The sequence below is a fragment of the Populus euphratica genome, unplaced genomic scaffold (genome assembly GCF_000495115.2).
Source record: "Populus euphratica unplaced genomic scaffold, PopEup_1.0 scaffold182.1, whole genome shotgun sequence".
In the NCBI taxonomy this organism is placed as follows: Eukaryota; Viridiplantae; Streptophyta; class Magnoliopsida; order Malpighiales; family Salicaceae; genus Populus; species Populus euphratica.
Genome location: NW_011500063.1, coordinates 225165 through 246405, shown reverse-complemented (window position 1 = coordinate 246405; position 21241 = coordinate 225165). Strand labels below are relative to the sequence as shown.

At 35.6% G+C, this 21241-nt stretch overlaps 4 protein-coding genes and 1 non-coding gene across 5 annotated transcripts in view; all 5 read right to left on the bottom strand.

Annotated features, from left to right (window-relative positions):
* The window catches only part of LOC105108110 (Thioredoxin z), a 3073-nt gene extending 2984 nt beyond the window's left edge, over positions 1-89 (bottom strand). The window contains exon 1 of the mRNA XM_011002282.1: positions 1-89. This exon is cut by the window's left edge and continues 2 nt beyond it. The gene's annotated coding sequence lies outside the window, so the exon portion shown is untranslated.
* Positions 90-3059: 2970 nt separating this feature from the next.
* Positions 3060-5086, bottom strand: LOC105108109 (trihelix transcription factor ASIL1-like). The gene is made up of 2 exons (XM_011002281.1): positions 4079-5086; positions 3060-3751 (listed from the first exon to the last, which is right to left on the bottom strand). The coding sequence occupies exons 1-2, from the start codon at positions 4736-4738 to the stop codon at positions 3356-3358; spliced, it is 1056 nt and encodes a 351-aa protein (XP_011000583.1). The 5' UTR covers positions 4739-5086; the 3' UTR covers positions 3060-3355.
* A 1802-nt stretch (positions 5087-6888) lies between these two features.
* On the bottom strand, positions 6889-6962 carry TRNAN-GUU (transfer RNA asparagine (anticodon GUU)). Its single transcript has one exon. It is a non-coding gene; the product is annotated as a tRNA-Asn (tRNA).
* Positions 6963-12527: 5565 nt separating this feature from the next.
* On the bottom strand, positions 12528-14054 carry LOC105108107 (protein spotted leaf 11-like). Its single transcript, XM_011002279.1, has 2 exons — positions 12899-14054; positions 12528-12794 (listed from the first exon to the last, which is right to left on the bottom strand). Exons 1-2 carry the CDS (start codon positions 13808-13810, stop codon positions 12729-12731), a joined length of 978 nt encoding a protein of 325 aa, XP_011000581.1. The 5' UTR covers positions 13811-14054; the 3' UTR covers positions 12528-12728.
* Positions 14055-17576: 3522 nt separating this feature from the next.
* Positions 17577-20119, bottom strand: LOC105108108 (protein ASPARTIC PROTEASE IN GUARD CELL 2-like). Its single transcript, XM_011002280.1, has 3 exons — positions 19631-20119; positions 18855-19329; positions 17577-18277 (listed from the first exon to the last, which is right to left on the bottom strand). The coding sequence occupies exons 1-3, from the start codon at positions 20075-20077 to the stop codon at positions 17922-17924; spliced, it is 1278 nt and encodes a 425-aa protein (XP_011000582.1). The 5' UTR covers positions 20078-20119; the 3' UTR covers positions 17577-17921.
* Between the last annotated feature and the right edge of the window lie 1122 nt (positions 20120-21241).

The window sequence follows — 21241 nt, the reverse complement described above, 5'->3', positions numbered from 1 at the left end:
GAAAGAGTTTGCGAAAGGGTTTTAGAGAAGTTTAGCAGATTTTGGAGATTTGGTTTTGGGGTTGTTTGGATGCTTCATGGTATGTTCACCGTTCAAGAATTGGATTACCTTGCACCTGTAGAGGAATGGCCTCGCTTATGTTCTCGAGCATATTTCTCAAAGGGTTTATGAGTGTAGTTGTAAAACTCCAACTAGTTGAATAAATTAATTTAGGACCTCATTAATTTGAAACTTGAGAAAAAATAAAAATAAAATAAAATATCCAACTAACCTGGTTAGAAATTTAGAGTATATTTAGAAATATAGTTGTCATTGTTTTTTAAAGTAATTTTTACTTTAAAATATATCAAAATAATATATTTTTTATTTTTTAAAAATTATTTTTTACATCAACATATCAAAATAATATGAAAACACTAAAAATATATTAATTTAAAATAAAAAAAATTATTTTTTTCAAAAACATTTTAAAAATACAAAAACAAGGCTAATAAACTTGAGTAACCTAGATTTGATCTAATCAAAACTCAATAATTAATCCGTTGATTTTTTATAATTTTTTTTTATTTTTTATCAAATTATTATTATTTTGATACTTAAAAAAAATAAGTTTGTCCTTTAAGTTTATAATCTAAACCTTATCTCGAGTTTGTTAAATTAAATTTTATAATTTTATGATGACAATTTTGTTTTAAAGATTTAATGAGCTGTGCTAAAGCTTTTGTTATGTTTTAAATTATGTGATTAGGTAACAAAGTAATTTAAGTTAGAAGCTATGAAAAAAGAAATTATTATGATTTTTTCACTTTATGTTGAATGATTTGGTTACAGATAAAAGAATTATTTTGAATTTTTTGTGTAAAAAATATATGTTTTATCCCTTTTAGAATAATAAAAAATCCGGCTTTGATTTGCATGAGTGGTTGGAGAATTTAAGAAGAATTAACTTTTGTGCTTGATTTTAAGAAATTGAAAGGATTTTTATTTTTGTTTTTGTAAGCCTATCTTTACAACGTTTTTTCTCATGTCAATATAGGCCCTCCCCCATATATAAAAAGAAAAAATATGTAATCCAAAATTCAAATAAAATATATGTGTTTGTATATCAAATAATATATATATATATATATATATATATATATATATATAATAAAATCTTTTCGGTTACCTTGCACCTGTAGAGGAATGGCCTCGTTTATGTTCTATTATGGGCTTCGAGCATATTTCTCAAATGGTTTGTGAGCCTAGTCGCAAAACTCCAACTAGTTGCATAAATTAATTTAGTACCTCATTAATTTGAAACTTGAGAAAAAACAAAAATAAAATAAAATATCCAACTAACTTGGTAAGAAATTTAGAGTCAAATATGAGAATAAGACTGTTTTTCTTTTAGATGGTATTTAAGAGTTCATTACTGATTATTTTTTAGAGTAATTTTTTTTTAAATATATTAAAATAATATATATATTTTTTTTTAAAATATTTTTAACATTAGTACATCAAAATAATCTAAAAATATTAAAAATATATTAATTTAAAGTAAAAAAAGTAAAAATTTTATTTTTTAAAAAAAAATTATTAAACACAAAAATAAATAGAACTAGTTGACCTCCGTAACTTAAGTTTAATCCAGTCAAAACTCAATAAATAATCCTTTTGACTTTTTATGAAATTTTTTTATTTTTTTTATTAAAATATTATTATTTTGATATTTAAAAAAACATTAAATTGATTTTTTAATCCCATAATTTAAACTTTATCTTGAATTTTTCAGGTTAGATTTTACCATTCGATTATAAGGATGGAGAATAATCTTGTTTTGAAGATTTAATAAGGGTATTAAAGATGTTATATTTTAAATACGGTGATTGATTGATTGAGGTAGCAAAGTAATTTAATTTATAAGGAAAGATTATTGAAAAAAATTATTATGATTTTTTTCAGTTTGATGTTGAATGATTTGGTTATAAGCAAAAGAATTATTTTGAAATTTCTATATATATATATATATATATAAATATGTTTTATCCCTTTTAGAATAATAAAAAATCAGGATTTGATTTGCATGAGTGGTTGGAGAATTTGAGAAGAATTAACTTTTGTGCTTAATTTTAAGAAATTAAAAGGGTTTTTATTTGCGTTTTTGTAAACCTATCTTTACAATGTTTTCTCTTATGGCAATATAGGTCCTCCCCCATATATATAAAAAGAAAAAAAATACATAATCCAAAATTAAAATAAATATATAGATGTTTATATATCAAATAATATATATATATATATATATATATGCTTCTATATATATTTATTATCACACATCAAATAAAATCTTTTCGATCAACTTATAATACCAACAAGGGAAGTCCAGGCTAAGAATGGGCTTTATTCTAAAATTTGGAAATGATTTTCAAGCTCAGGAGAGTTTCTTAAGAAAAAGATCCCATGCTAGGCCTGTTTCAAGGCCCATGGACTTATTTGCCAATGAACTAAATTCTGCAAAAAGTTAAAATTATATTTGTCACGAGTTGCCACATACAGGATATGGGCAAGGGTATATTTCATTTTAATCATTTTTTTTCTATCAAGATAACTTAAATTATTTAGTTCAATTCACCCGTTTAACTGAGTTTAATTTAGTTATTATTTTTTAAAATTCAAATAAAAAATTAATTCGTTTTTTTACTTGTATTTATAATTTAAATAAGTCACTTACTCACCATGTTATTTATAGTTCAAATAAACAATTTTCTAAGTCAACATTAAAAAATCTGATAACTATAGTTATAGTCTCATGTTACATGTTACAAATCATATATAGCACTCTTTCAATTTCTAAATGCACACGCCCACTTCTTCGTATATGAAATTTTCAAATATTAATGTATTAAAATATATATTTTTTAATTTTTGATATTATCAAATTAAAATTACTAAAAAAAAATAATTTAAAATATTTTTAAGACAAATATGAGGAGTAAACCTAGTATCAAACAAGCTTAAAGGTTGCTTGACGACGATTCAGTTGATCATAAAATCGTACATCAACTACCATTATCAGCTGACGGTATGAACATAAAACACTGCATTGTTCGATAAAAGAGAACATTACATGTACAATGAGGTAGGGGCATTATTTTTACCTACCACAACTCTTCTGCTTAATTTGCTAAATACTAATTATAATTAATTAGCTACCCTAAATATTCAAGTTAAGATATAAATTCTCCCTCACCCTTTCTTAATCATTTCCTAAGGTTCTCCTCTCTTCCATTTCAGTGTTAATTAATCCATACACATCACAAGTCTATACATAATCATCGTATACAATCAGGTTCAATGCCCACTAATCCTCTGATCAGTTTCTTCCAATTCTTAAGGAAGAGTCAACACCTTTACCACCACCAGCAAAGAGCTTGGCGATCTCCAGTTGAGTATTAGCTATGATCTCAGTCCTTTTGAGGTCCATCTCGCCCCTCTTAGCCTCGGCTTCTATTCTCATTTTCTCTACTTCTCTCATTGTGTCCATTCTTGCTTGTTCTGACCTCACCACCACCTCTGCTAGCCATCGGATGCTATCCGCTATCTCCCACTCTTCTCTTTTCCCCCATTTTCTTTTCTCCTTTCTCATCTTCAGTTTCTTGGACCTTGTTTTTTTCTTATCACTATACATGGCCGGAGTGCTACTATCTGTGACGTCCATGGCATTCTTGTCCGAGACATGATTTGATAGCTTGGTATCCACTCCATCTTCCTGATAACAAGAGGTTGATTAGAAGCTTCTATGATCACTAGTTAAGAGTTGATCTTTCATGGCCCCATAAGTTGCAGGAACTAATCAGGAAATAATAATCTTATAGTACTCACAACTTAGAGATTTAATTTTACATAAAGCATAAACTAGGTCAACAACATGTACAGAAGCCATGCCACCTTGAACTTCCTAAGAGACAATCAGGATAAGACAAATTTAAGTTTAATTTGTTGATCAGAAGTTTTGCTGTCTTGAAAGAAATATGTTGGTTAAGGATAATTAAATGGTATCAAAGAGAATCACAAGAAAAGGCATTTGATGTCTGACCTTTTGCCCCCTATGATCAACACCATTAGATCCATGTGAGTTTTGACCAATCACAATAACTTGAGGAGGAGGAGGTGGTGCTGGTGGTGGTGGAGGTGTAGGAGTCATGGATGGTGGTGGCGGTTGTGGCACCCCCAAGGTCGGCTCCACTAACAAGATTAAAGGAGGATTAGAAGAAGCTGGAATTGATGGTTGTTGATGTTGTGGTGATGAGATCACAGCAGCTGCTGCACTATTTCCACGTAATAAAAGATCAAGACGTGGATAAAGAGGCCAAGAGGAGGCATCTGCAGTGGCAGATTCTGATCTATACCTTTTCTTCATGGACTCAATCTTGTTCTTGCATTGTGTTTGTGTCTTTGGAGACTTGGTACAATTTGCTCGGGAGGATACATGGCGCGCAACATCTTCCCAGTCATGCCCTTTAAGTTTAGCTCGGTTTCTAAGTATCCATTTACTTTCATAGGCCTCAAGTAAGGTCGAAACAGCTCCCTCACTCCATTCATCTCTTTTTAATCTGTCCCCACCACCACCACCACCACCACCACCAGTAACAATAACACCAGGACCTCGAGGTATTTTTCTTGGAGATTCTTCCTTGATGGTGGTGGAATTGTTAGGGCGAAGAGATGGGCATTCTTGGTTAGTTTCTTTATCCATCTCTCTCCATGCTAAACAAATTTCTTACCTTTCTTTTAGCGGCCAGCATGAATATAATAACCCTTCATTGCGTCTCACAAGTTTAAGAACACGACATAAGAGGAAAGGGAATATGGAGAGCGAGATAGAACAAGCAAGGTGATCACCACTAGCATTGGAGGAGGGAAAAGAAAATGAAAGGATACTAGTAATATTATGAGTGGCCAACCAAGTCAAGAGAAAGAGCCACTGGCATTTGAGGGAGGAAAGGAAAGGAAAGGGCTGTGGGGTTAGATTTTAGGGGGCAAAGGCAATGCTACCATCGAAGAAAGTGGTTCCCTTTGTCAAATGAGTTAATGATAGTAACCTCTTAACCTTTTTCCTTACACTTTTTTGAGCTAGCTAGCTAGGGTGGTGTTATCTTATCTGTGGATGTTGGTTCTGTTGTTGTGGTTGGGTTATTTTGGCTGTTAGCGTTAATGTGAAGCCAGCCAAAGAAGCCCACTGGCTAGCATGAGAGATGGGAGGAAGAGTGGTGGGGGGGGGGGGGGGTTTCTCACCCCCCCCCCCCCCCCGCCATTTTTTTTTCTCCACCACCACTAGTTTAGCATTATGCTACGGTCACTTGACCTCATAGCCTTCCCTTTTGAATCATCTTTTTTCTCCTTTTTAGCTTTGTTTTTTGCCCTTTTGTGCCTTTAGAAAGCATCGGTGGATTCATCACCCGGTAGAGTATGTCCATATATATATATCATACTGGGGCTATACTTTTGTTTGAAAGCCTTTTGGATTTGATGCACTCATTTGGCTGAGGGGCCAATTGCGCCCTGCCAACCACATCAAGATGGTTAATCAGACATATTCTTAAGAAAGATACGATTGTACACAAGATTTGCTATACAATTCTTGCTTTAATAACTTTGATGATAGCTCAATGGCGGAATTAGGCCCCTAATTAATAAGAACTTCACATTTATATTCTTATGCTATATTTTGAACAATTTCATGTGTAATTCAGAATATTGCCTTCCATGGATTGACAAATTAGTTGACTTGATGATGAATAGTAACTCCTTCCGTTTTAAAAAGATTGGATGATGATATTGTAAGCATAATGTAATTAGTCAGTTCTGGATTTACTCTTTGATAATTATGAGTTTGAGGTTATTAAAAATTCATATTAGCATTAATTTTAAAATTCATGAAATTAATCCAAGTTATCCAAATACCTATAATAATAATAATAATAGGACATAAACGTGAGTCTACCGCCAAGGTGTTATCCAAATACCTATAATAATAATAATAGGACATAAACATGAGTCTACCGCCAAGGATCAAATTCATGCCGTGAGGTTTGGGGAAGAAAGACTGGACTGCAACTTCAATGCTCGTGCTTTTCCAATCCATTGTTGTTGAACAATGAACACCGCACCAAATCAAAACAGTGAAACGGCCCCATCTTTCATAAAATTTCTCTATGTTTATACTCAACCATAACCAAATATGATTGAATCCGATCCGGCACAATAATAATCCGGGTTTTAAATTAACATGCTAAACCAATCCGGGTTTTGTAATTATAGCTAAAACATGAAAAATGTGCTATATCAATTTCAAAAGGTAGTGAAGGAATTGGGACTTGGAGTATATGATCATGTTCCACGGCATGAGAGAATAACAGGGAATTAAAGCAGTGTTTGTTTACACGTAAGTTCATAGGGCATCATTTGACTTTTAAGGAGACATGTGTTTAAAGTGAGAGGATCGGTGCAAAGCATCTTTGACAACCAACATGTGGTCGAGCTCGTGGCAGTATCTTGTAAAATTATCACGTTAAGAAAAGAATTACGATGATAAATAGCTTTCTGTGTGGACCTCAAGATGGATTATTCTGTCTCTAAATGTTATGATTTAAAAAACAATATTAATTAAATAGTCTTTCTATTATTAAGAACAAGTCAGTTATTCTTTTGATCAACTAGCCTTGGTTATTTTTAATTTAATATTATTAAAAAAAAACATCGTTTTTTCATATTTTTTTAATTATTTCCTCAACAGCATGAAACTAATTAATTAGCTCTTAAAACTAAAAGAATTAATCATTTAGTTTACTTCTTGAAATAGAGAGCGTGATTTATAATTTATTCCTGTTTAATTAAAAAAACGCCCGCTAGAAGGAGGGCTTGAACCTCCGACCTTGTGGTTAACAGCCACACGCTCTAACCAACTGAGCTATTCCAGCTTCTTGCTGTAGTCATTCTACTGAATTAATTAACTATATACAAAATGTTTTGACAGAGCAATTCACTCTGGGCCCGACATGCAATGAAAGAAGGTTAGGATTCAAGCAAAAGATTTGAATGCAAGAATCATGAACAGCATCAAAAGGCTGAAAATGCCATTTGCAAGCATTTGGAAAGTGGTTGGAGGTAGTTGGAAAAGGAAAAGGCGAGTGGCATTTAAAATTTTTTGCAGAGAGTCTGGTAGTGGTGTGAGGGCTTGGCAATACTGGAATAAATCCTAGCAGATATTGGACCAAGAAGTAATCATGATAGTTACTCCATTTTTGTGGTGTCAGATTGAGCATACAAATACAATGGAATAAAATCACAGATGGCCATTCCCACCTTTCCACAGAATATATAAATAGATGTAAAATTTCATAGTTATTAAACCCGGTGGCTCGGGCCGAGTTTTATTTTGAACCATTTTAAACATCGATTTGATTATGTCATGATAACTTTGCGAACTAGAGTTAGAATATCTTTTGAAAAGTTTTGCTTAAAATAAAATCATTTTGATTCAATGGTTTGTTGACCTAGCAATCTAGTGAGTCGAGTTTTAGATTGAGTCATGCATGCTCTGGACTAACAATTTTTTGGTTATAGGGTTTCAGATCTTTGTAATGCATTCATGGCAAATGTTTTAGGGTGTATTGCCTTCATAACAAGTGATAAATCAAAGACAATGTTGCAGGTTTTGGTGTTGCTTAAGCATGCAACTAGTTACATTATCATTTCATTATTTCCATCATCAATGTATATTAGTGTTGTATGAGCTAATTCTACCATAAAATTAGTAATTAATAATGAAAACATTGACAAAAAATAAAATAAAATTCTTCTGGTGTAAATAACTTTGGGAAATTTTTATTTATAATTTCCTATGAAAATTAAAAAAAATTAAAAAAGTATATAATAGATAATCAGTTCAAGTAATTAAATGGGTGTCGATGTATACTTTTTCAGGACTCAAGATTCTGTGGGTGCCATGGCTGTCATCACAGAGGGTAGTTCTGCACCTGCAAGTAGCCTGCTAATATTATTGTCAGTGAAATCACTCTCAAAGTATTCTTAACGAGTGTTTGCAAAGAAAACAAAAAAAAACATATTTTTGGATAATGTAAGGTGACAAAAATCTACCACGAAATTTTTTTAATGGAAAAGAATTAGCAGCACAAGCTGCAGAAGCCACGACAGCTAGCTTTCAGGAAAGGTATCTTGCTTGGAGGCATCATGCATCCAGCTAAAACGCAGCCCCACAGATGAATTTTAGTCAAATTGGAAAAAGGTATATGAACATGGGACAGGCAATCACGGTTCACACAGTTCGTTTATGCAGGGACTGTTGATGAACAGTAAGATTCAAGCATCATTTGTCTTCCTGCAACCAAGAATAAAGCATCTCTCTCAGAATTACGACCTGTGATGGTGACCCTATAGTTTGAGCAATTATTTCACGTGAAAGCATCTAAGCCACAGATGGTAGATGGTAGAGGTGTGGATTGGCTGGTTCGGTCTACTTCGGATAAAAATAAATTCTACAATGTTTTTTAGTTTGATATCCCGAGGTGGGTTTTCAGATTAATTTGATATCAATTTTAAGTCGGATTCTACGAGTTTACACCTCTTTTAAATAGATCAAGATATGACCTTTACATGATAGGACAGAGCTAAATATGAAAACAAAAAGGAAAAATAACTAAAAATTTAAAAATACCATCAAAACCCAGAAAAAATATCACTCAAACATCATCTACAGGGTCTAATATAAAGAAAAAATAACACTCAAACACCTTCTATAAAACTGTTCTTAACCTTCAATTTTTACTAGGAGGCTACATAAAAAGTCTTCTTGAATTTCGTGTAGACAAGTTAGTCTCTACATGTAACCTTTTTTTTTATGGCGTTGATGTTGTTGCTTCTAAGGCCAGTTTGGTTTATTGACCGACTTGAACCTGTGGTCTGAAAGGTAGCTTTCGTTCACCAGTTTTTTGCTTCTTTTGTTCCGCAAACTACTGTGGTAATGATTATTTTCAAAATGTTTTTTTACTTGAAAAACAATAGTTTTTTTCTTAAAAGAAATTGTTGATATTAACCATCAAAACAATCTACAAATACAGGTGACAGTTTCCCTGCAGCAGTTCCCTCATTACAGGGCTTCAACTTTCCTTCTCATATGCGAGCCCTGTCTCTGTCATGTAATGCTAGAGCTTCTCAAATCTCAACAACAAGATATCTATGACTTAACACCTCCTCGTACCAGCAAAACAAGTGGCTTGCCTTTTCATTTCCAACCTTGTTACTTGACTTGCCATTCTTAAGAACCAGAAGCTGGAATCTGCATGAAAAGTAAGAAATCACATCCATAGAACTCGAGCTTGATATTTTCCCACCATGCTAGTCTTTCGAGCTGCTGAATCCACAGTGACGACGATACCTTGGAGATAAAACGCCATTGAATCCATATATGGTGACAACAGTTACGCAGACAAAGAAAATCTCACCATGACAGCATCTTTTTTGGCCATGATTTTGCAGGTGTCTTTTCTTTTCAAGTGAGAAAATGCTTCGCAAACCAACAAAACCTTACCTAACTTCATGACATTTGGAAGAGCTTAGGGCCTATATACCCTCGTCATCACCATATTATCTCACGGATCACATTCTCATCAACCGACACAATACACCTAAACAGCCGACCCAATTCATGTACGAAGAAATTTTCCTAGGATTACTCTTTCAAGGCTCTATTGGCTCTGATGTAATCTCTTTTATGTTATGTAAATATTAATAATTATAGTTTAAACACTACAAAATTTATCTATTGGTTGTGCTTCTGAGAAGGATTGGTGGAAAAGTGTATTTAACTCAATTTGAGCATTTAGATTTCTATTTAATATACCAAGTAAAGTTACACAAAACTGGAGGTGTCGTACTTGTTCCCAGATCTAACCTGATCCAAGGTTTATATCGTGGTTTGCCTACTCTAAAACATCATCATTATAATTTTTTTAATTGAAACAATATTGAATAAAAAATTAATGAAAAATCTTTAAAATTGACGTACCCGGTCCCATTTGAGTTTGACAGATTTAATTAAATTACCGGTTGACTCGTCATATCACCCAGCTTTAACTAGATGAACATCCACCTCAATTGGAAAGGAAACTCAGACCCTACCAGACCAGACCAGACCAGACCAGACCAGACCAAGCTCTGGGTTGATGGTAATAGCTATGCACGAAACAACTTCATTCATTCTCCAAGAAACAAAATTAGAACCTGTTCATGGGTTTGCGCGCAAGTAGCATGAAATTTACCTTTTGAAATATATCCTCCCCATTTAGAAAATTAAAGTATTATCTACCAAAAAGGATAGAGAAAGGGTCCCCTCCCTTGAATGCCCCTGTGTTATTTGCCTTCCCTAGAAAGTAAAATACTGCTAATGGAATGCGACCTCACAACTTTCTACTTCAATTTCTCTGGAAAATCTTTAAGCTTCCAAGCATTCAGTGATAGCCACGGGCGACGGTTTCTTTCGCCAGCTCTCATAGTGCTATATCGACCTTTTCAAACCACTACTGAATGCTCCAGACAGGGATTTCCAGGAAATGGCATGTTATTTGAGCATTGACTGCTCAACGCAATAACTTCCCTGGAGCCCCACAGATGCCATTGGTACAACGAAAAGTTCCTCAAAAGAATTGGTCCCAGAACCTCCTAATGCTTGAACGTTTCACTATAAAAGAGAGTTCTTTAAAACCAGACTGTATGATGATTTAACAGGTACAAGAATATATTACTCATGCACACAGAAAAAGCAAATGACTGACCACTTGGCATCCACAACAAGCAGAGCGAATCCATTCCATAGCAGCTAATGGTATTTGTTAGTGACACATGCGTCATCCAATACCAAAAGCAACAATGTATGATCATCATGTTAACCTTCCAATCAAAGCAAACCCATCCAATCATAGTATTAAGGGAAAGTTGGGAAAGTAGTAAAACTCAGTGTGTTTTAGTTTGAAGGGGTTTCACTTCTGGCTGGACCTTGCGGTGACTGACCTATCAAGGGCATTTCAGTTGAAATAGTTATAGCTAAGTTAATTTGCTTGCCAGCATAACTGTATAACCTTTTAGCTGGTTACATTCACGTAGAGAGAACTAATTTCTAGCAAATTCAATACCTGGATGCTCTGTAAATCATAGTCAAATTTACAGAAGAAAGGATTGGCTTGCTCAAATTCATGGCCGAACAGCAGCTATGAGTTGCCCAAGTGTTAATGGCATGCAAATGTGCCAATACAAGTTCCTAAAATATAGCAGACTGCAAAAAGTTTCCTCAATAAACGACAAATTAAGGGGATTTCTAGCATCTAAATTTCTGAAACTAGTAAACCACCGGTTCTTCAATCAATCGCGCTAAACATTATACACATGAAAAGATGAACAAACACTGCATAAACTGGCAAGGAAAAACAAGAAAGAAATGTCTGTTCAAATTGTGCATTGGCTATGCATTTGCCTTTTACAGAAGTACATGCTCAAAGGTTTTCTTTCAGGATAGAGAAACCAGTTTTATTACTGAAACATCATAGTTCATCTCCGATCAAGAGTCGTAAATAATGAAAGAAAAATCAGAAAAGAATACTACAATCCCAGATGAGAAATGAACAGAAGTCTACAAACTAGAAAACTATGAATTGAATATGAAATAAATAGTTGGGCTTTTTCTTACATGCTTGGATGTAATGGGATTTTTCAGTTGTCTGATTTAAAAAAAAATTTTGATTTGATTTTGTTTAGTTTTTTCAGTTTCTCAAATCTGAAACCACGGAAATCAATTTTTTTTACAAAAAATTTCTTTTCAGTTTAGGATATATATCCTGAGCTGATTTTAGGTTAATTTTATATCGGTTTTTTTGGTTATTTTAATCACCGAGTCTATTTTTATTTTATTATGATTAAACTTTTTTCAGATCCATATCAATATTAAATTCTTTGATATTTTTATTTATTTTTCATAGAAAATGCAAGGCACTAACACAGCCATGTAAGACTGCCTATAGACAAGCATTTGCGAATCATGATATGTAATCTACCACATTAATTCCACAAAGTAGGATTGCCTAAGAACAGCTTACTGCTAAAGATCCATAATTAGCTTATAGCTTGATTCTAGCCTGATCTCCGAGGGCCTAGAGGATTTAACACTGACAACAATGTTATCCGGGTAACTATTGAGCCCCTACCTTTCCTCCTCCTCCCATGGAGGGCCAAAATCTTAAACACTACCCCGTCATGCAAAAGCAATGATCAATCTGAAAACTTATGACGCTTTCCCCTCCTACAGTAAACAGCATTAAATGGTCTCTACTCTCAATCCAGTTTCTACTTTCTGCTTGTTTTTCCCTAATTCAAGAAGCATTATTTCCAAATGGAAGCAAGAAAATAAAGGGAAGTTGATGCTGGCGAAAGGAGGGGGAAAAAAAGATAGCAAGGAGGACAAAAGGACAGAGTAATGGCCGAATTAGGGCTATCCCAATAGAACTCTAAGTCGTGATTTTATTTGTGAAATGAAGTCAGAATTCTACAATCCCAGATGAGAAATGAACAGAAGTCTACAAACCAGAAAACTTTTTCCTTCTCGTTATTAAAATTAACTGTTAGACAATTCACACTACAATATAATCTCAACAGAGTATACCATTCTCTTCCCACTATCACTCCATCTTGTTCCTGTCCATGTATCCCAAGAATTTAACAGAAGGTAATTCACGCGTATTCATCTACAAGTAAACAGCAAACAAATATATAAGAAAAAACTAGCTAAAAATACAATCCAGGTAACCATTAGTTCATAAAGATCAAAGCTCATGTAAGATAATCAAACCGCAAAATCCCATTCCTTTGCTCCACCCTCAACAATTTTCAACAATGCAATCGCTTTGCTCTTCCCTTTCGCTGTCCCATTCTCCACAACATCCCTAATCCCCTCCACCGCGCCCGGTCCAATTTCCTTCACCTGCTTCACCACTCCTCCCCCTCCACAACTCACCAAATTCAACAAAGCCCCCACCGCATTCTCCTTAACCCTCTCGCTCGAACCCGTCCCAACATCCAGTAAATCTACCAAAACCTTAACCCCCGAAACCTTCCAAAACTCTCTCTCACTCTCCGCACACCCTGCTATTTGCGCAATCACCGCCGTCGCATCCTCCACAATCCCCACTCTCCCATCCTTCAAAACCAACGAAAACAACGCCGCCACCGCACCTAAATCGATCAGACTCGCACGATTCAACGGAAACAAAGCAATCCCAAAAAGGGCTTTCAGCGCATCCTTTACAGACCTCGGCGGCGAATTAGGCCTCTTGATTATTTCAATCAAGGAATAAACAATATCACGCTTAGCCCCAATAACGGGCCGGTAAGAATCATCAACAAGAAGGCTGTGCAACGTGGCAGCACATGACTGGACAGCGAGGGGGGATGAATTGGTCGCATGATGGCGTAGGACATGAGAGATTGCATCAAGAAGGCCGCGCGTTGACATCAAGGCGGTGCGTGAAGAGATAGAGATGTTCAGCAGAATTGCAGCTGCGTTATCTTGTGAGTCGTGAGAAGAAGAGTAAAGGGTTTCTTCTAGATACGGGATTGCACCGGCTTCGGCAATGATCGGACGTGATTCGGCATCGTTTTTGGTCATCAGGCGAAGTTCAGCTAAGGCTTCAGACCGTGTTTGCTCAGAGACAGAACCTAGCCTTGTAACTAGTAAACGCGCTGTCCTGCGCTTCACTTCCATGTTAGAGGATTGTGTTTCGGACACGGATTGATGTCGAACAGGAAGTTTGCGGATGTTTGGTTAACGAAGTAGATCAGGTTAGAGAGGGAGTTTGAAAATTAAAGAAGAGTGGGCACTTTCGATTAAGGTTGGTCGGCTGGTTTGTCAACGGAATTCAAGCCACCAAACTGGTTTCCCATGGTCAAGAACAAACTCTCCAGTTTTTCTCGGTTTGCGTTGTAATTACCGAATGAGTTAATAGAAAATAATGTTGTTTTGATTTTTAAAAAATTAAAAATATTTTTAAAAATCAAAAGAATAAATTAAATTTCATATAAATTATAACTAGATTATAATTAATCTGTTAAGTTAATCAAACTTAATTAGATTAATTCCCATTAAATAAGTATAAACTAGGTTAACTCAAATTCCGAGTTAATCCATGGTTGGAGCATGTAGATATTATAAAATTTGATAATTTCAAACTTAATTAGATTAATTCCCATTAAATTTGATATAAAAATAAGTATAAACTAGGTCTTCAGTTAACTCAAATTCCGAGTTAATCCATGGTTGGAGCATGTAGATATTATAAAATTTGATAATTTGGGCAATTATATATATATATATATATATAGAATGTTTTTATGCAAACGTAACTACAAGGTCTGAGCCATGAGGAAGAAGAAATATATAGGATTTTTTAAAAGGCTGACATTTGCCAAGGGAGGGATCAACATGAAAGAATTCTTTCAGAGTTAGGTTGTTCTCATAAATTATTTTAATAATTAAGGAATCTTTAACAAGCTAACCCTTTACGAACACGATTAAAGGGAGGTTTGTGAATGCGTTCTAAACGGGTTTTTTTTTATTTTTTTAAATTTTTTTAAAAAATTTAATATATTAATATTTAAAGTAATTTTTTAAAAATAACAAAAAAAATATTATTTTTATAAATTTATTAAAAAATAACATTCTACAGCACCCTCTAATCCTTTTCAGTCACATATTAGAGTCAAATGTCTTGGACTGGGCTTCTACAAGCCTAGATATAAATTGCAAGTAGAAGCAGCCCATCTTAGCCCATGTTTGAGGTGCTAATATAGTCCGTTCATTGTGGAAGGCCCATGGATCAGGTAACTTGTTTATCAGGTCACCCTACAAGTTGGTGGGTCATCATGGTCTATCTTAAAATAATTTTATTTTGGATAAAAATATAAAAAATAAATAAGGTTAATTTTCAAAATAGTTTGAAGGAAAAAAAAAGAGACTTACGTTGAGCTCTAAATCTAGATCACCGGATGAATACGAGTTTAATTATGTTTAGAAATGTGATCATGCAAAGAAGAACAAAGATCAGCATCTTCAATTTGTTTATTTTCCTTTTCTAGCCCCATTGATGGCACCAGTGATTCGACCTTCTTGGAATAATCATGGCAACCCAACCATCATGCAAATGAAGAATCTGCAAGCAAGGTTTCAAATTCATAGATTGAATGGAATCTGTGAAAGATCCTGAAAGAAAATCTTGTAAGAACCCTGCCATGCCTCAAAAGCACAGGAATGAAGAATTGACAACTGATGCATTTGAGGAGTCTTCGCATAACTTTGAAGTTCAAGTACAAATGCTAGAATCTCAAAGCTTTATATTAATACCTCTGGATGAACCTCAACGAAGAAACTGCACTGCTTAGCAAAATAAACCAGTAAAAAATGAATCCTGATGAATATCTCTGTTCTTTCTTGCACAGCAAAATAAAGCAGGAAATGTTAAAGTGCTTAACAGGGAATTTATAACCTTTTTATGCAGGTCACAATACAACTTTGTAGTCAAGATTCTTGCAGGGGATGCATGCGATCTTGGCCCAGTCTTCTCCTTTCTTCTTTTAAGCACCTCGTAGTCAACATGGGACATTTCCACATCTCTAGAAAAGAGAGTGAATCTGGGAGCCCTTGTTCTTGCAAAGAAAGTAGTTCATTGCAATCCCTAATCTCTAGCTTTTCTAGAACCATGAGATGTAGAATTCCCTCAGTCAAGTTCTGAGATCAGGAATTTCGTGGATACACAGAGAAGTTAAAGCCGTTGGCAACAGCCAATCTCCTGGAAATGATACCACACCGCGACATCCACGAATGCTGAAGTTTCTTGGAGATGTGAGCCTGTCCGACTCCATCTCGATGCAGCGGATGAGGTTCTCGCAATTTGCAATTCGGAGTGATTTTAGGTTCGTTCGCAAACCACCTTCTGGGAAAGATCTGAGATGGTCAAAATTCTCAATTTGAAATGATACACGACTGGTTGGTAAGCCTCCTTCCAGGAAGGCCATCAAACATGAACAATCACTCATGTGTAATTCTTGAAGAGATGTCATGTAATGATTTGAGCTTCTCCCATTCATTGATTATCGATGTTTTTAGGTTGGTGTGGGCAGATTCCCTTTCAAAAAATTCTCAAAACCTGGAAATTATTGGGAGGCATGTGATATCTTTCAATCACAGCGAAAGTGATATCTCAAGTAAGGTAGAATATCACTCTTCTCACTCGGCAAATCCCATATATCACTACTGTATAATATATCTTCTGATTCTGCAAAATACTGACTTCGGATCGTATAAATACTGACCAACAATCTTTGAACGACAATTGCCCCACATGGTGAGCAGGAAGAGTTCGCATGATCCATGCAACACCCTGACTGCGCGTGATCACAATGACTCTGCTTCCCTGTTTTCCAGTTATCAAACGATTCCGTAAAACCTCCCATTCATTATAATTCTCATTCAATCTGTCTTCATTGTACAAAAGCAGAGCAAGTGTCGTCTTCCCCACACCACCCATACCAACTATAGGCATCACAGAAACTTCATCTCCACTTCGATCACATTCATTTAGCAGTAATTCAATTATTTTCTCTTTTTCAGAACCCCTCCCAAAAACAGATGATTCGTTGACTAAAGAAGTTGTTGCAATCTTTGTGCTGGTTTCCCTCGAGCTACCTCTTTTAAAACAAGATCTCCTTATGTTTACTAATAAACTCCAGCTTGTCAGTGATCTCAAACTAAAAAGAATTTTCTCTTTCTTCATTTTAGCTATGGAAGCCCAAGAGGTTTATTCCGAAACAACACAACATTGGGCTTGTCCCTCTTTTGTGCTCGAGGAAATATCCCATAACCAAACCGTTTGAAACGAAGCTAGGAAAATCGAACCAGGTCCCTTATTGGTAATGCACCAGAGTTCTTGAGCCAACCTCTCGATTGGCCCAAACTTTCATCTTGTTTAGACCTCGTCACAGGATGCTTTCACAAAATACATCCTAGTTGAACACTCTCCCAAGACAAGAACCGTGTACTTACAGTCCCCCTTTTACCATTTGTAATGTTTTTCATGACTCAGAAGGCTTGAACTATAGTTCATTGGTAATGCACTGTTAAATTCAACCTGGTTCAGCAAATTAATTCAAGAAATTTACACTCCGAACTTAAATTAAGTTGAGCAGAAAAGGCCATTGAATACAGTGAAATTCAAGTCATCCGGCTAAATTTTATTAAAATCCAGTTGAATCAACACTAACTTTTTTAAAAAATAAAATAAAACAATAGTATTTTAATAAAAACAATTGTCTTAATTGATCATATGACTCGATAATTCAGGCCATTTTGAAATTAAATCTCACAACTATATTGTCATGTTCGTGTTCTAAATCTTAATAATTCATATTCAATATGGGGTTGAGTGATCATCACATGATAAACTATAAGACTGAACCTTCAATCACAAATCGAGAATAAAAAAAAGAGAAACATTAGATTAAACAGCTATAATTATTTATGGAGTTTTAGAACAATTTCTTCAGGGTAAGACTTGAAACACCTGTAGGCAACCCGTGGCACTGATACAGCCGTTTAAGATATATCATCAACTCCAAAGAAAAAGAAAAGAAAAGACCTAGACCCATACAGAGAACCCGTGACACCAAGTACACAAAAGCCTACAAAATGACATCAATTTTATCTCATGCTCCCTCACCTTCCCTCTTTCTATGTCAGTGACAAGTCCAAGCAATAAGATTCCATCAAGCAAAGACATTTCACATCACACGACACTTCCAAGAAAAAAACAAAGCAAACAAAATCAAGAACAAGGCTCCCGAGCCACACCAATCCTTGAATTGGGCACATCAAAAAGAATCCTATGGTTTTGTTGCTGCATGTTGGCTATCACGTTCAGCACAGAATTCACATTATCAGGGGCTGCAGCCATGGCCAAGCAAGAGGTGCTACCGGCAGTGCTGCGAATTAGTAGGTTGTCTGGTGGCAATGTTACGTTCATGCCTGAGAACATGAATGTCATGGTGGGTGCGACGATTGGTCCTGTGTAACATGTGTCGAACCCACCTAGGGATGACACGGTTGCATTGCCAACCCGCTTCCTGAACTCATCACGGACCGCGGTGTAAGCTGGGGCAACCAGTCTGGTGAAAACAGTGCCTGAAATCAAGAGAAATGGATTTCAATTGTGATCCTAGCAAACTGGGCGTTAAGAACTTTGATGACACTCTATAGTTTTGCATAAATTGGTTAAGATCACGTCAAAATAGCCATAAGAAATTTTGAAAAAAAAGGGAAGAAAGCTCCAGTTTCTGGTCACTGGGATGTGATTGGTGAAGCATTAAAAGGAAAATGTGACATCTTGGCCCACATAAGAATTATTAGATTTATCTTTTGACTAATGTTGTGTTCTGTTGCATGTCTCTATTTTCTTGTCTACAATTAATGGTTGGATACCACGCACAGTTCAACTGTACCTACTAGGATCTGAAAGCTGGAAGACACAGTGTGGCAATAACAACCTCTTGGCAAGATCTTCATAGAACTGAGATTAAATGTTACTTTAACATTAGGATTAGATTATTGTTATTCTAGATAATTAAAAGAAATGTCTGTAGTTTTTCGTCAAGCATTAGGATCTACTCAACAAATTAAAAGATTCATGTCAAAAGGGACATCGAGACAAGGAATGTTTGATAAAAACGAAGGAGAAAATAATTAATGAGTGAAGCATTACCTGAATCAAAGATGGTCCCAGCACCAGTTGTTGGATTGAATGCCAGAGCACTTGCAGGAATATCAACAATCCTCCTACCAACTCTAATTCCAATCAAGTTCACATAGTATAGTGATGATCTCCTTGGGTTCTTGAGCAGTGGTGTGGTCTTGATCCTCAGGGGCTGGCCAGCTGGTCCAAGCCTCAATGTCCCGGAAAAGTTGAGAGTCCTAAAGCTAGGCAAGCAGTATGAGAATGTGGATTTGTATAGGCCTTGGGTTTGAGACAAAAATGACAACGGACCTCTCCCCAAGCCCAAAAGTCCTTGAGGAGGCACTGAGCTCCCTGTGGTTTTTTGGATGCAACCAAAAGTGTAGCCAGGGACAATGTCAGTAGATAGAGCAATTGTGTCCCGTGTGAGGTTTGATAAAATGGTGGAGCCGCCATAGGTAGTGTTCCATGTGCATGTGCTGCCACCGCAAATGGGGTTTGGTACCTGCAATTTTTCATGCATTTAAGTTAGTATATATCTACGTGTAATCATGTGATGAATGGATTTCTTAGTGATTTTTATCCCGTGAAGGATCCTGTCAATTATCACTTCCAAGCTTTTGCACTGATCAAGAAATAAATAACGTGTCGTCTCCATCTTGCCCCACATGTTTTCTAACAGTGATCTAAGATCTAATAAGGGAGGAAGTTAACTCTTAACATAAAATCTAGGATTTAATGTTCCTAGTAATGGAAAATATAGAGATGATTCTTTATAAAGAAAGGTTGCAAACATATTTAATTACCTGCTTGCATTGAGGAGCATCACAACCGAGGCTTTTGAAGGTTGTGGACGTAACAGAGTTGAACACAGTAGAGGAACACCCAACACAGCCATTGCAAGGAATCCAAGCAGCATCATTGCTGGTATCCAAAGCCATGAGAAATGTCTGAGCTGGGGTTCCGACATTTGCCTTAACAATGTAAGTTGGGCTCTGCACAATCTGTCTGCCTGAAGCAATTGGCACCCAGGATTTTCTGCCCGCTAAGTTTGACAAAAACTGAAGCCTAGCTTGATCTTCGGCCAGCATTTGGAGCACACTGTCTTCCCATGATACTGGCTTTGAGGGCCTAAATGGGGACTGCGGGCTGAAGACATGGAAGACTTTGACGGTTGTGCCTTGCCCTCTGGTGTTTAGCCCTTGGACCAGGGACAAGTATAGGAAAGCTAGAGAGAAGAGGTAGGCTTTCATGGTTGTGAAAGTAAAAGAGCCTTAGGATAGAGGGAGGGAGAGGTAACGCGTGGTATATATAGATGGGGAAAGGGTAATGTCTAGTGGGGTGCCATGTAGATGGCAGAAATAATAGTGTTTGAAATATCGACTTAAAAATATATTAAAATAATTATTTTAATTTTTTAAAATTTATTTTTATATTATTACATCAAAACAATAAAAATACATTAAAAAATTAATTTAAACAAAAAACATAGTGTCACCGAAAAAAAAAACACAAATAAAAGTAAAAGCAAGAGGGTTGTATGCTAACAGACTGTATTCCATTTCCTCCTGTAGGCTGGACCTCTCCTGCCTTTGTCAGTTTCCTACTGGCTAGATATAATATCTTCTTCTTTTTTCTTACATATTATATTTGAGAACTTAGAGATAGATTTGGGATGATTTGGGATGTGCTTTGTAGGCAAATATAAAGACAAAATATGCATGATAGCTAGCTTAAGGATCACATCATGACTAAAGAGATGGTGCAGCAGCAGCTGCGCTAATGATGCGAAATTAAGGGAATCAAGTTAGCAACAAGGCCAAAATGATGGGATTTTTTACGTTATACTACACAAAAGTTCCTTGAAAAGACGCTATGGTTCCCCTCAAAACAATACGATTGCCCGCAGCTTTGTTTGAGTTGAATTTTCCCCGGTTTTCTTCAGGGTTCTTACACCAGTGAAACTCCTGCGCTCTATTAATCTAAAAGTGTGTGAAAAGCGTTTTGCAGAGAGAGAATTCTATACAAGAACACAAACAGTACAACTGGTCTCTGTCATGACCATATCTTGGCATCTACTGTTGTTTGATAGGGAATTTCGACATTGTAAAAATTAAAGGTTGAATCGTAAAATTTGGACTTGAGTGGGAAAAAAAGATACTCCCTGGACTTAAAAAATTCTTTGGTTTTGCTCTCTAAACAACATGACTTTTTGAATGTGTCCCTTCAGGGTTTTATTGAGCAAATTGCTGGCAATTCCTCAAACAAGAAGGGGGACAAAAAACCTCTCTTTTATCTATCCATTGCTAACATTTTTTCCAAGCTGGTAGAAAAATGATAGGAATTGGGAGAATTTTTATGGGTTTTTTTCGTCAATTTTCTCTGCAGGTCCCCAACAGAAGGGACACGTTCATGAA

Excerpts from the sequence above, each read along its gene's own strand:
- LOC105108107 (XM_011002279.1), bottom strand. The coding sequence starts at position 13,810 with ATGGAAGTGAAGCGCAGGACAGCGCGTTTACTAGTTACAAGGCTAGGT. Across the intron at positions 12,795-12,898 it reads CAAAGGAATGGGATTTTGCG|ATGAATACGCGTGAATTACC; the intron begins GTTTGATTATCT and ends GTTTACTTGTAG.
- LOC105108108 (XM_011002280.1), bottom strand. The coding sequence starts at position 20,077 with ATGAAAGCCTACCTCTTCTCTCTAGCTTTCCTATACTTGTCCCTGGTC. Across the intron at positions 19,330-19,630 it reads ATGCTCCTCAATGCAAGCAG|GTACCAAACCCCATTTGCGG; the intron begins GTAATTAAATAT and ends GAAAAATTGCAG. Across the intron at positions 18,278-18,854 it reads TGGGACCATCTTTGATTCAG|GCACTGTTTTCACCAGACTG; the intron begins GTAATGCTTCAC and ends TCTTGATTTCAG.
- LOC105108109 (XM_011002281.1), bottom strand. The coding sequence starts at position 4,738 with ATGGATAAAGAAACTAACCAAGAATGCCCATCTCTTCGCCCTAACAAT. Across the intron at positions 3,752-4,078 it reads TTGATCATAGGGGGCAAAAG|GAAGATGGAGTGGATACCAA; the intron begins GTCAGACATCAA and ends TCTTGTTATCAG.